Source organism: Varroa destructor, unplaced genomic scaffold, assembly GCF_002443255.2.
Source record: "Varroa destructor unplaced genomic scaffold, Vdes_3.0 BEIS01000004.1, whole genome shotgun sequence".
Classification (NCBI taxonomy): domain Eukaryota; kingdom Metazoa; phylum Arthropoda; class Arachnida; order Mesostigmata; family Varroidae; genus Varroa; species Varroa destructor.
In genome coordinates, this window is record NW_019211457.1 from 13,508,181 (window position 1) to 13,522,035 (window position 13,855).

The 13,855-nt window shown below is 38.1% G+C and overlaps 2 protein-coding genes across 9 annotated transcripts; one reads left to right on the forward strand and one right to left on the reverse strand.

Moving 5' to 3' along the window:
• Positions 1-2,230: 2,230 nt before the first annotated feature.
• On the reverse strand, positions 2,231-7,929 carry fs(2)ltoPP43 (female sterile (2) ltoPP43). Of its 4 annotated transcripts, none has more exons than XR_015326508.1 (8): positions 7,576-7,929; positions 6,639-6,837; positions 6,329-6,433; positions 5,574-5,769; positions 5,037-5,346; positions 4,459-4,596; positions 3,681-4,117; positions 2,231-3,467 (listed from the first exon to the last, which is right to left on the reverse strand). XR_015326508.1 is itself a non-coding variant. In XM_022803348.2 (8 exons), the coding sequence occupies exons 2-8, from the start codon at positions 6,828-6,830 to the stop codon at positions 3,415-3,417; spliced, it is 1,167 nt and encodes a 388-aa protein (XP_022659083.1). In that variant the 5' UTR covers positions 6,831-6,837; positions 7,576-7,917; the 3' UTR covers positions 2,231-3,414. The 4 variants fall into 4 exon arrangements, 3 of the variants coding, with proteins under 3 accessions (XP_022659083.1, XP_022659084.1, XP_086843366.1); XM_022803348.2 differs by having other exon boundaries at positions 3,945-4,117; positions 7,576-7,917; XM_022803349.2 differs by having other exon boundaries at positions 3,945-4,117; positions 5,037-5,343; positions 7,576-7,715.
• Positions 7,930-8,035: 106 nt separating this feature from the next.
• LOC147755866 (mitochondrial inner membrane protein OXA1L-like) lies at positions 8,036-13,078 on the forward strand. Of its 5 annotated transcripts, none has more exons than XM_086987241.1 (8): positions 8,036-8,256; positions 9,359-9,421; positions 9,742-9,943; positions 10,390-10,570; positions 10,978-11,056; positions 11,255-11,419; positions 11,556-11,708; positions 12,579-13,078. In XM_086987241.1, the coding sequence occupies exons 1-8, from the start codon at positions 8,182-8,184 to the stop codon at positions 12,816-12,818; spliced, it is 1,158 nt and encodes a 385-aa protein (XP_086843367.1). In that variant the 5' UTR covers positions 8,036-8,181; the 3' UTR covers positions 12,819-13,078. The 5 variants fall into 5 exon arrangements, with proteins under 5 accessions (XP_086843367.1, XP_086843368.1, XP_086843370.1 ...); XM_086987242.1 differs by having other exon boundaries at positions 8,037-8,114; XM_086987244.1 differs by having other exon boundaries at positions 8,145-8,281; positions 10,358-10,570.
• The last annotated feature ends 777 nt before the right edge of the window (positions 13,079-13,855 follow it).

Genomic DNA, 13,855 nt, shown 5'->3' on the forward strand with positions numbered 1-13,855 from the left:
AATCTCCTCTTTACGACAAAAATACCATTGGCTGGACACATAGGCCTGATAAAGCTCTGTGTCGCTAAAGCAGCCTGATATAGCTGGCAGCAAGTGTTTAGGTATAGCGTTCACAGTTTATCAGCCACTATTTGTTATCAATAGACGATTTCATACTTGTGATAAAAATAATAATTAAGTGATCATAAAGACTAGCGTAGCCAGAACTGCAGAGTAGTATCTAGAAGAGAGCCTGAGAATGCGTATTTTGAAATGAAGAGTCGATGAAATTTTCGTGTTTAGCAGACCTTAAAACTGAATAATTCTTAAATAGCTTGGCTAGTATAATTAGCCTTCAATACGTGCTAAAGCTTCTTTTCCTTGATTTTTCACACACTTCTCTCAGCGCTATGGCGGTTTCTAGGCAGCCATACACAAATTATTTGCATTTCCATATGCGATTACTCCATCTATGGTTTTTCGAAATAAATCGATAGTGGGATATGCGCCCATCAGTTGCCCTTTAGGAAGCCCCAAATCACATGAACTTGAAAAGTGGCCATCAGTTTTTTTAAGGATCTATTATTATAATTATAGAGTGATTGCTTTTTCACTTTCTAATGTCTTTAATTAATTGTACTGACACAACCATTGCTTTGCACAAATATCTTTGTGTGCTTCTCCTATATTTTTTTACCTCGGCACTAGCTGGCTTTTTTATGCTGAAAAGCTGGCGATTGGTGAATTCTGAACGTAAGGAAGCTTGATCATATTATATATAACGATAGGTCTACTTAAACAAAGACCAGAAATAGCTAATTTAAGTACCACCAACGACGCATAAATACCATAAACGTTGTATAAATAAAGAAAAATTTTTATATGGTATACTATTCGGTTGCAAGCAGCTTTTGCGTTTTTTTAACAGCGTCGTCTTTTTTTTTTTATCCCCAAATGAATTATTGCCAATCACATTTGAGGCCTGTGAAGTATTATGAAAGAGTCAACCAATTGCAGACTTATTTTCCGTTTCTGGTGAAATAATAGGTCGCATCATGGTGCGTGAACTTTTCTCCCAGCTTCTGTTCGTGCTTTCAGCTCCTATAGTACCCCACTGCCATCAATAAGGTAAATAGGACTCCGATTTGAGATGTATATACGGCTCCTACGGCAACGCTGAAATTTTTTGTCAATTCCTCATTTAAAGAAGATAACGGGGCGATTGCCAGCTGACCCATACAAGTGTTATAGATCAAATACACTATTATACTATGATATATACTTATAAGCGAGGAAGCGACCCGCTGCGTTAAAAAGGTTCAGACGCAATGCGTCGCATTTTTCGAGGGTTTTTAAGTGTCCAGACTTGCAGACTGCTTATCAGCGCTTGTGGGTACGCGTTGATTTCATAGGCAGTAAGCCACATCGACAATTAAGTGGAACGGAGCAACTACGTCAGCAAAGTTGGAGTACCTAGCATTCATCTGTTTAAAAAGATGACTTTTTCGAGTATAAGAAAACAGCGAAGGAGAAATTTTTCCTATGCTTTTGTTACTTGGCAACTTGGCTGTCTAGAGAAGTACGCATCGACTCGCAAGGGTCCGCTAGAGGCTCGAATGTAGCTGGTCGAAGAACAGCAAACGTGAATCTACAATGAGAGATCGCGAAATTCGTTGAAATTATCTATTCTATGCACGATAGGAGGGGAAATCAAGGAAATTTCACTGAAGAAAAGATTACCTATACATTATTAATATTTAGTAATAATAGCAGAGTGAAATATGGATAGTATTTTCAATGAATACGGTTGAACGTTAGGACTGACCAGAACTCTGTTTGACAAAGCTGTCATTGAATATGAGGTGTGCAAGAAAATACTGACCAAATACGCAGGCAATCGTCGTCTCGTATTACAATAATTAAATGTTCAAGTTTTACGTTCAATCCTACCGGTAGAAGTTGCTTTAGACAGCTGATAGTATCTTCCAGCATAAAACCAAACGGATGCTTCGGTGCTTCAACTATTTCACAAAATTTGCAAAATTTTGTAGGCCAGCACGTTACTACTGCGCCGTGATGCTTCGGTTGAAGACAGCTTCATAGAACTGTACTGGTTGAGTAGACTCGTTGGTGGCACTGAATTGAGTGTCACCAATAAACCTATTTTAATTTTATTTTTATCTAAACCATACAGTATATACACATAGACAGATATTATTTTAAACTAACGAAAAATAACAACAAACAAAGCAACCATTTAGCTGTACTTGGTTTATTTACGCTGGTACTTTCACTAGACATACGTACTTAGCACCAATGCACATTACGTGACCGTGCGATTAACAACGTTTGTTCATATGCAGGTCGGCTATGGGTGCTTTACATTTATTAGTGCTTTACATTTCCTTTTGTACATACCTTTCTTTCTACATATGATAACATACTACGGGACTAGGATGGTCGCCCGGAGCTAGTGCGCGATTCGGCACCGTCAATATATCGTATTTTAAGAGAGATCTCTTGATACTAAGATGCAAACGACTCAACGGTAGCCGCTCTTCGTATTTTTCGTGAATCGGTTCATTCGATTTGCATTAGTATTGAAACTACGTACATGATTAATATTTTCCTGAAATTGAAGATATTAGCATAGCATCGCAAACAATACTTTCGTCACTTTACGACCTTAGCTCGGACTCTTCTTCAAGCAAACTCCCGATTTGTTTATGAGAATATGTGTAATAAAAAATAAATAATTGCTCAATTAAAGCCAGATTTCGACACTTTCAGATGCGTTCAGAGTCATATGGCAGAAAGGCTGTTGGAAAGTAAAAGCGAGATTAAGTGTATATAGCGTATCGAGTTATTCACCAGTAGTTAAAGTATCGTACACGTTGATATTGAGCAGATACAGCAGGCATGCAAGAAATTTCAACACTATCTTTTTCACCATACACACAGTGCATTAGGGTCATTTTAAGCCGGATAACTATTTTCTTGTAGCGGCGACTCTTTATACAATAAACCCTAAAAGCTAAGAAATAAAAGTTTTTAATATTAAAGCTCCTTCGCCTCGCCCATCACTTACAATCTTTTTGTTCCTGCAGTAAACAACATTAGCTGCGCCATTTCGCAGTCAACAACGAGATGAGACGCTTGGCTTTTGATCCCTTACTCTGTTTGAAGCGGTTTATTTTTTAAGCAGAATGCAGAAAATATTGCCTTTTGTAAGCAAAAGGCCGAAAAGAGAGCAGCACTTCCACTATGTGCTAACAGTCTCAGTATCAGTATTAGTACCTGTTATTACTCTTTACAGGTATGCTATCATCAATTCGCGCCTGCTTAGTCACTTCGTTTCATGTTCTTGCGAATTTTAAGTGGGAAAACCTAACAGTCACAGTCATCAATTGATTGCTACAGTGTTGCGCAAATCTATTAATTAGTGTCATCGTCATCATACGCTTCTTCTTCAGCGAAATTAACACATCCTGAAACCGAATAGTAAATAAGGTAACGTTAGGTCGTTGACCTATAATGAGCTATGGGCAAGCTTCAATTTAGCGCAAAGAGTCAGAATGTGCACACCGAGTCACGGTTTCTAGTGGGTATCACCATGCCAAATAATAGTAACCTAATTACTGCTGACTTTAAATATGCATTAGAGAGAATTAAGTAACAGCTTATACCTAATATCAACTTGCCATTAGGTTTCCACATCGAAATCTTTACGTCGCTTACTATCTGTAGAATGTGCACATGCTAGATCATCACACGAAACCATAATTACTTTAGTTCAATTTTAGCGGTTTGCGATATACTTCGCAAAAATGCTCAAATTCTCTGATCCATCCAACAAGCATGCATCCGGATACTTTATAGTGACACGGCAAGACTCGGACATACTGCCCCAAGCGGTTTAATAGCCATTGAACAGCTCAGTGCATTAGCACTATCCTACAATGAACCTTCGCTGTCGACTTCATCGTCGTCGCTCCCGTATCCCGTCTGAGCAGCCTTATCATCGAAATCAATTCTCTGGAACCTTCTTTCAATATAGCTGAGCTCATCATAATTTTCTAAACTTTCGTCAGGCTCTTCCATTGAGTCCCATTCGTTTTCCTGACCGAAATCGTCGTACCTAAATAGTGCATGTGATCACGTTATAAAACATTAATGTTATATTGAAGAGTAGGAAGCTAGGAGAAACTCAAAATAATTTCTGCTACATAACGTAGCATCGTTCCCACGATTAGACATATTCTCTGGCGAGAGCTGCCATGACTTGAATTGACTACAGCCTTTTAAAAGCACTAACTGTGAACTTTATATATTACTCTAAAACTCAATTTTCGGTACAGATGCCCGTAACGTAAAAATGTTACAGAAAAAGCCATACATGAGATAGCGGGATGAAGAACGTCAAAATATATAGATATAGTCTTTCTACACTATGTACAGACAACCTTTATAATCACTTACCAATCCTCTTCGTCGGGATAATCTGCATTAGGGTGGTTTTCGTCATTGCTGTCTTCATCAGCGCTGTAGAGAAATGGATCTTCAGGAAACTCGTCATCAAACATTAGCGTTTCTTTCGCAACATCGAATGTCTCAAGTCTGCGTAAAGCAACAAAAAAGGATTCGAAGTTGTTACAAATGATTATTTTTTCAACAGGGAATCAACGACAAGCAGTTGAATAATAGTAGAAGTATTACAATTCGAAATCTCATAAACTCAAGATCTACCCCTTCTCGTATCGTATGAAGTAGAATTTTAGGAACATTTATCTGCGCTTATGAACACGTATCCTATTTGCTCGACGACAACTAACCTAATTTAGTTACCAAGGTCTGTCGTATATTTGAATTTCTGCATTTTTAATAGCCTTCTTTTTCATATTTATGCTTTCTGATTTACGTTCTCCGACATACCCGATCGTCCTACGCTAAACGGCAAACAAATCTCAACAATCTGGCGATTGCCAACTGATAATAAAAATCATAGTTTCAAGGGAATAATAATAACGGAATTATAGGTTAGTTTTGACTTCACTCACACATAATCGTTGGCATACGATTGTGGACACAATGGAAGATCTTCTACTGTGTTTTTGTCTGCTTGAGCCACGTAGATATCGTAAACGAATTTTTTCTCCATTGCTGAGTCGGTTTGAGTATCTCCAAGGGCTTCCGAAGAAGCTTTGGAATCTTCGCCAACCTCTTGCTTTTCGCAGTTTTGAGCTTTGACATCATTGTCGCCTTGTCCACCGAACGAAGTCACGCTAGAGACAGTTGAGCTGCTAAATTTGGCACTTGCTTTGCGTGATATTTTTGATGAACCAGCCAGCTTTGCGCCGTTTGTTGCTACTAGAAAAGAAATGGGAATAAAAGTTTTTCTTAGTTCTAAGACGTCGCAAAAATTGGCGCGTTGCACGTAGATGAGTTCTAATGACCACAGATCGTTTTGAACTATTAAGACATAAGCAGAAGGTACTGCATCGTCCGCCCAGCCAGGTTAGGCAAAAAGTCTCTATCCCCTTGTAATAAGAGTTTAAGCACAGCCGACAATTAGTAATTTTTCTTTTTTCATATACCAATAATATCTTCATGCAAAGCATCGTATATTTTCAGGCTGCTATCATTCATTTTATCGCCGGCATCACTCCAATCACTTGGCACCAATGCGTCATCTTTTTCAACTTTTCTATTCCGAGGCTTCTTTGTGGATTCTAAAATTTCATCATCCATAGCTGATAATCGCTTCAGAAGCTTCTTGTGCTCCTGTAGGATCTAGAACAGAGCAAACGAATCACACAAGCAATATTGCTCATTAATCAAAAGTTCTACTGACCTCTATGGCGATATTATGCAACATAAAGAACCTTATGCCTTAGACGTTTAATCTGTATTTGCAGAGTACTGAAATGTTTGATACAGATTTGCAAATGAAAATTTTCTGAGCATAAATGATGTCTTCCATGGATAAGGTCGTTTACGCATTTCTACGTACTGTGTTAAAAATATTAATTTATCTCTGGTGCTGGTGTTGTTAACATTAAACAACTTTTTGACCACATGCGGTTATATTTACTCCATTCTCGTAAACGACATTTTATCAGTAGTCTTAAAACGATCTAAAATAGGTGTCATCTTCATCACTCGTTTGTTACATTGCTACCAGAGGGCTTCTTATTTGTGTGCACCTTCGATAAACTTGAGATTCAGATTCAGCACGAAGATTGATTAAATTTAGCTCTGCAGAACCAAACGGAGGTATTCGCAGTTATCAAATTTGTACTCGCTAAACTCTGATGGGCATTTTGTAGCTTCACGTTACGAGCAAACTCACTTCGAGCTTTCGTTGTCTAGCATCGTTCGTTCTTACTGCAGCATCCTTTTCAATTGTAGCAGTTTCCTGATGCCGCCGAATCACGGAGTGTACGAAGTCGATATCCTGCAATGTTCACGTAACAAACATCTTATACGAGCTGCTAAGTTTTTTGGCGCGAACTTTGTTTTTGATAGGGAAAAAGACAAATAAAATACGTAAGTAAAAAATAAAATATAAATCCATCATCCAAGTTCATAAATATACTTCTTTCTTTATCTCTTTCTTTTTCGGAGGATCGGGTCGCGGAATTGGTCAGGGAAAAACTCACAGCCCTTTCTACAGTTCCGACGAAAGCAAGCATAACTCCTCGTGCGGCCGACTTAACCTCGCTTTGAAAAAGGTCTCGATCCTGGTCGTTGTTGGAGTCGCAAAGGCTTACACGTCGCCGTTTAGCCAAGCGAAGAGCTTCCACAGGCGCATCGTCAATGTGACGTTTAACACGAATAATTGCCGATGACATTTTGAGCCTGTCAATATGACAAAAAGGAAGCGATATCCCGTCTTATAAATTAATTTTCCATGCATTCGTTTTCATTCGCCTCTAGTGAATATAATTCACGTGACTTTTATTACATAATATTACGCAGAAAGTATATGTTTGTGGCACGAAATTCCATAAAATTAGCAATGAGTTAGAAGGCAATACGATTATCGTAAGCATAAAGACGACTGAAGTTGAATTATTAGTGGTACCTTCCCACTTTATTAATAGTATAAGTTACTGAACTATAAGATTTTCAGTTATTGATCCGCTTATTACTTGACTGGAATATGGCTATTAGAAGTGCCCACAGTCACTCCTCAGTTGTTAAAATCAAGGCCTTGCAATATGCGGCACGAACTCACTATGAAGAAGTTGCGTCCGCTTTCAAGACCATAAGATGTTCTCTATACTTATTTATTTGATGAGACACTGATTAGAACAGCTTGTAGAGAAACAGGCAATGATTTTATATAGAATAAATAAATAAACTTAGCTATCCGCAGCCATTTCCAGCGACGGCGTAATTCGACCCAAGTTGATGCAGGTAGGTAGCGTCGTCAAGACTTAGAACACTTAAGGATTGTGTAGACCTGGCTAGATTGATAGAATATACTGCATGGCGTCCTTTATATAAATTGCAGTTTCGATACAAACCTGTAATGCAAAAGGTTCAAATTCGCATAACACTGCACAAATAAAATCAGAAGTTCAGCATTCTCACCAATTTTACGAAATTCTAAGTTGACTGCTGGAGCGGTTTGACAAACTATCTCCCACCAATATTCCTTCAAAAATAGTCCAGTCTTGGTTGTGCCGTTTTGTGGTGTGAGATGGTTAAGTTGGGATATCACTTATGCTTTCATACAGTCCTGATGACACTTTAGCGAAAAATCTCGGCTTTACTTAGCACATGGACAGAATCAGGTGTTTCGCACTTGCTGTTGTGCGCCCACTCTGATGCCTTTGAGTTCTTATTCGAAAAGCGGGGTGGTGCTTCAAATTAATCCACTAAAAAGAGAACTGGAAGAAACTGTTACCGCGTGTGTATCAGTGGTCTTGCCATACTGTGCCATATACTCTTAGCAAATATTTATCGATTGGTTCCATGGCTGGAACATATAGGCAGCTTTTGCGTATGTGAGAGATGTTTTCAGAGGACCAACTGGATGGCGCTTCTGGCGCACATTTCGAAGTACTGCTCAGACCGTAAAGGCCTGACAGTCCGGTCACGGAAAGAGAACATCTTGTTCGATGCCACTTGTAAGAAGGAAATTTTAGACGTGAATATTTTTTGTGAATTCGATAATTTGCGTCGACGATCGTAGAAATGTTGCGCAGTGCCGTCTGTCGTATTGCTGTTCGTCAGAGCTTTCTAGCTACTCTCCGAGTTCCGACTGTTTATGTAAATATACGGTTGAAAATAATGGGTAATTGTGTAATTGTATTATAATATGTCATAGGCCTCAATGAAAACAATCTTTAAATTTTCTAGCTGCGACCTGTAATATCATCGATAGAAATCATCAATAGTCAGGTGTTTTTTTTTACTGTTTAAGACAACATTAATCGGGGTTAAAGACAGACACCGATACAGCTTGTTTAGCAACAATGTTGGATGGTTATAAGGTCGGCTAATAAAGGTCTATTGTTCCGCAATATCCACCACATACTCACCAAAGGTCCGATCCATTGCTGTAGCTGTTGTTGACGAAAATGTTATAATTTATTGCTTGACTCTCTCAATTTGGTTGAACCGTAATGTTGAATTGGAGGAATCTCTAGCGCTTTCCTTATTGATAGGAAATATCAGCAGTAATTATACGCAGTTCAAAATAGCGTTTGTATTATAGCACAAATGTGAAATAAGAGGTTATGAAAAATGTGAGCTTTTTTCTAAAATATGGAATTTGTGAAGATACTAAAAATATATGTTTACCTTCGGTTTATCTTATTTGTACAAAAATATGTACCCTAAATACTTGAAACATGAAATATAATTGTATCGAATTTAAGCCTCGAAATATAGAGGCAACATATCTAGGCGTTACGCAAACGTTCCCCGCTCACAGCGTGCAAAACAGTTAGTAATGGCTGCGAATTATGAATGCAATGCAGCTCCAATTGTGAATCATATGCTTATTAAATCATCTGCAGAGATTATGGTATTATAAGTCGATATACATTTTTTTTAAAACTCTCATAACAACGACATGAACAAGTCCGCAAAATTTTATGTTTGGTACAGCAAGACTTGCTTCCATTAGAGGTCTAAGACTTTTGGTAGGACTGAGTTTTGTTGGACTTATGTGGGGTGTGTTCAACGCACCTATGAAACATAACGGTAGCCAAGTGGATATACTTGATTTGGGAACGTTGTCTAAGGTGTTCAGCTAGGTACTTAGTAACCTACATAAAATACAACCAATACCGTTTAGATAGATTTACAAGTTATATACTTTTACAAGACACTTGACTCCTTTGCGAATACATCTTGTTCTTTATAGGGTACTTCGATATTCTCGCGCTCGCTGAGTTCGACGCAGCGAAGACTTGAAGCGGTTTCTCCTGTAAGTACCTCAACTATGTTACACTTGATCACCATCACATATTATGCTAACGTATGCCAACACTACCGGAAGTTGCGTGACTATCAGACCGAGCGCTTGGATGGCGCGTAGCAGTGTTCAGGGGACTCAAGAGCCGGAACCTATGAGGCACTCCAGGCCAAAAGTCTGCTAAGTTCCAAAAAGCTGCCACCATTCAGTAAACAATAAAGACCCTGTTTGCCATTTTTGCGTATGGATTGCTTTATTTTACTTCACTCGTGGATTAGTATGTAAATATGTATGCAAAATCAGTGCTAAAACGGAGACCTTTTCTATTCCAGACAGCAAATGTCAACAAAACCAACTCCTCCATTCTGAATACTGAAGCCACCGAAGCTGTGGATCTGTCGGCTCTAGCCGAGAATCTAGTTACCGATCTGATTACCGCCGATGGTAGAACGCCGAGTTTAGGCGATTACGGTTTGGGCGGATGGACCCCCTGGGGCCTAATACAAACTGCCCTCAACGAGCTGCACTCACTAGGTTGAGCCTGTTATTTATTTCGTTTAATTAATTTTTTCTTTTACGAAATCGAATTATTTTTTTATACTTTGGTGTGTTCGTCTAGGTCCTATGCAGTCGGTACCGGTTCAAGGAAGTATACAAGTTGGCCTAGTATTAAGATGAAAGGAGATAGTAGTAAATGGATTGATTCAGGCGAAGAATACCACGTCGGTTTTTAGCAGTATATAGCTAAATGCAACTTAACCTATTTTTCTTTATCTACTAACAGCTTTGAGTCTATGCCCGTCGTTTTACCACGTCAAACGAATGAATCAACTAATAATTACGAAAAGTGTGAGCTTTAGGGCCTAGTAGCTTGTTTTTTATAGTTAGCCAGTTATATTCGAGATGCAATAGTATATAGATAATTAAAAAAATATATATTCTTTGAAGATTATGCCGATTATGTGCTATCTGTCCGCTAGGTGTTCCCTGGTGGCTTTCAATCACTTTGGGCACCGTGACACTCAGGCTGACTTTATTGCCGCTTATCATTAAAAGTCAACAGTACAACGTCACATTAAACAACAACACACCGAAAATCTTGGAGCTGAAACTTCGACTAATCGAGACTCGTCAGATGGGGAATGAACTTGAATTCGAAAGGTAGTTCCATTTGATTAATAGGCGATTGTTTAACTATGTAGACAAAGTTCGAAATTTTTTTTATAGTAGCCCATAGCGCTATTTGTTGTTCGAATTAACATAGTTTCTAGCCTTTTTTTTATTATAGGCAACGTTCTCTAATTAGTTGATAAATACATAATCCTTTATCCATTAGAATTGCTTCACTTTTAAACAAGATTGTTGACGAGAGCATATAGGGAGAGAAACACTTCCATGAAACGTAGTAAAATGCGTAAACCAACGTCAAACGCAGAACTTTCTACTGGCCTTTTCCACCAAAGTTTGTGAGATCTATTTAGCGTATTTTTGTATGAACTCAAATGTAACGTAAAAAAGGCGTTCTGAATGATGTTATAATGATATTTATGCTATTGTTGGGCTCGCAGGGCGCAAAACGATTTCATGAAGTTCTGTGAAGAGAAGAAGGTTAATCCCCTTTATGGGTTCGCTCCAATGATTATACAGGTTGGTAGCGATAGATGCGCAGAAGCATATGGCGTACAGAGCTGTTCCGAACTAAAACCAATGGGAAACTATTCTCTGAACTCATGCATATCTATGATAAAGGTTTCGAGTCAACTATATATATACATATATATATCATCAGCATGGAAGTAGTGCAGTTTATTTTCTACTCGATTTTCCGGTTTGTTGCTTTTTTAGATCCCAATATTCGTCTCCTGCTTTTTGGCCATTCGAGGCATGACAAATTTGCCACTGGAATCAATGAAAACCGGAGGCTTTTATTGGGTTTCCGATCTGACCACTACAGATCCATATTGTATCCTGCCTCTCTTTACAAGTTCAGCGCTGTTTTGCTCTACTTATGTAAGTTTAATTATATTCTCACATTGTTATTCGTACTATTACTAGAATTCGTTCGACATTTCGTATGATCACCAGCATCACTACCATTACCAACACCAGATTCGTTTCGTCGTTGTTTGTCTTGTTTTGTTTCCAGTTAGCTTCAAAAACTCAAGTTCAGACACAAGACATAGGCATATTTCGGTACGGCATGTACGCACTGCCATTCATAATCTTTCCAATTTCGATGCAGTTCGCCTCGGGAGTTGTCTGGTATTGGACTACCACAAACACATTTACGTTCTGTCAGGTAAGAGATGTTTCGTTGATTACCCTTCTTCTCTTGGACAGGTCGCAGTTTCCACATTAAAAAGTGTCATTATCCCTTCATTGGTTAACTTTATGCGTGCGCGTTTATTAAGTGTGACTTAATACGAACGAGAGAATCTAATGTTGAGATTTCTTTTGCTTTCAGATATTTTATTATTTTCGTGATATAGAGATAATAGTAATAATAATTGAGTTACCAAATCATTTTCAAAAATATCATTAAAGGGGAAAAATTCTTTATTAGCAGATACGGTTACCGCATACATTAATTCATTACCTTATTGTTTGGGTATGTGCTACACACTCTTGTCTACTTTTTAACTGCGTTTTGATAGTGTTTGATATGTTTAGACATGAGAAACACATTGAATTACAATCTCAAGGGTTTTCGGGCTAGAATCACACAACTGTCTCTTTAATTTGTTTGCACTGAAATAGCACAGAATCACGCACAACAAAGCTAACTAGGGTAAGATTTTACTGGCTCGAGCCACCTTCTAAGTTTTTCCCCTTAAAAGTGAATAAATATTTCTTTCTTGATACAAGCTTCAGCATTTCGTTTATGTGGTTCTTAAGATCTTATTACTGGTACTAAGATTATGACTATCCTATACTTGCAATACGGAATACTCAAAGCTCACCATCTGAGAAAAACAAATCGATTAGAGAGATAAAAGGTAAATCATGTCCTATTGAGTTGTAAAAGCGAAACGGAATCTCGGGTGGCCGGTTATGTTGAACATAAACTCGGAGGCTTATGCATCTCCGCTGTTGGGTTCTAACCCATCGTAATTTTCTCGCAAAAAATTAACCGACTTTTTCCTTTTGACGTTTGGATTGACTGAAACAGCTGGTCTTTCTGAACATATCCACCGTCCGCAAATGGTTCGGAATTCCGAAAATTATTCATCATAAGCTTCCAAAACCGGGTATTCCTCTGGAAAAAATGACGGCCATGAGGCCATCTCAGCGAACTCGCCTACGGGAGGCTGTTACATCTGCTCTCAAATCTGACATGCCAGTAAATCAGCCCGGCAGGTTTGACCGTCCAAAAATGATCGTTGATGATTCTCCTAAACGGCGTAAATAGGCAAACAGTGTTAATTAAAAGACCGAAAAAAATGTGAAAGAAAATATTTGATGACAACCGTCTTGCGCTTATAGGGAATTTTGCAAGTTAATTGATTTTTCATGAGAAGGAACTTAATTAAACAAAACCTAACTAGAGAAGAATCGAGATGAAGTTATGGAAGCTTGATAGATGCATTTTCCTAGGAGTGAGTTGCTTTGTAAACTTGTATATATGTATATTAGTAAAAAAAAATAAAGGCTATATGTGTTTTACTTGAATTGCGTTACCTTGTCTTGAGATGGTTTCATTCATGCGAGGGTAATTTAAAGCTACGACGTAATATAACTGAAATACATTCACTATCGTCACAAGATGTTGGCGAATGAGGTGACCAGGATCAGTAATTACTCATCATAGGATATCTAACTCTTACCATTAGATGCACCGGAATTGCTAAACGTTTAGTAGAACCCATATAAAATTATATTAGAAACTCGTGAATCAAGAATATCAAGAAGAAAGTTAAGCGGTTTGTCGTACTCTTAGATTCAAAAATTGCCTATTTGTCACTAAATCGGATCGACGAATTCTTTTTTAGATGCATCTGATCTGCACATCAAATGGCCTATTGTTTTATATTCCTCAATTTTCAACATTCTATTTGCTAATATTTACGCGTTTGTCTATCCACCAAACATCAGAACGCGTTACTCTCGGCTCCACATAACAGAGAACCTATACATGCTGTTATTTGAGCACTCTACATATTCCATATGGAATGCTGGTAAACTTGTCTTGAATTGCGGCTCGCCAAAACCTTTTAACCATATTAAAGGTTCGTTGGAAAGGAAACTCTGTGCGCGTTTTGTTAATTAGTTCGCTTCTATTCGATAACCATTCGTCAATCTCAATTATGCAGTCATACAAAAAATCAGAAAAGGTTAGAATGCAAAAATGTCAGAAAGATAGATAGACGGTGTTGATAAATTATTTCTAGCTCAAAAATGCTCAAAACTGGAACCTATATCGATAGCGGAAGAAAATTATTTTTATGT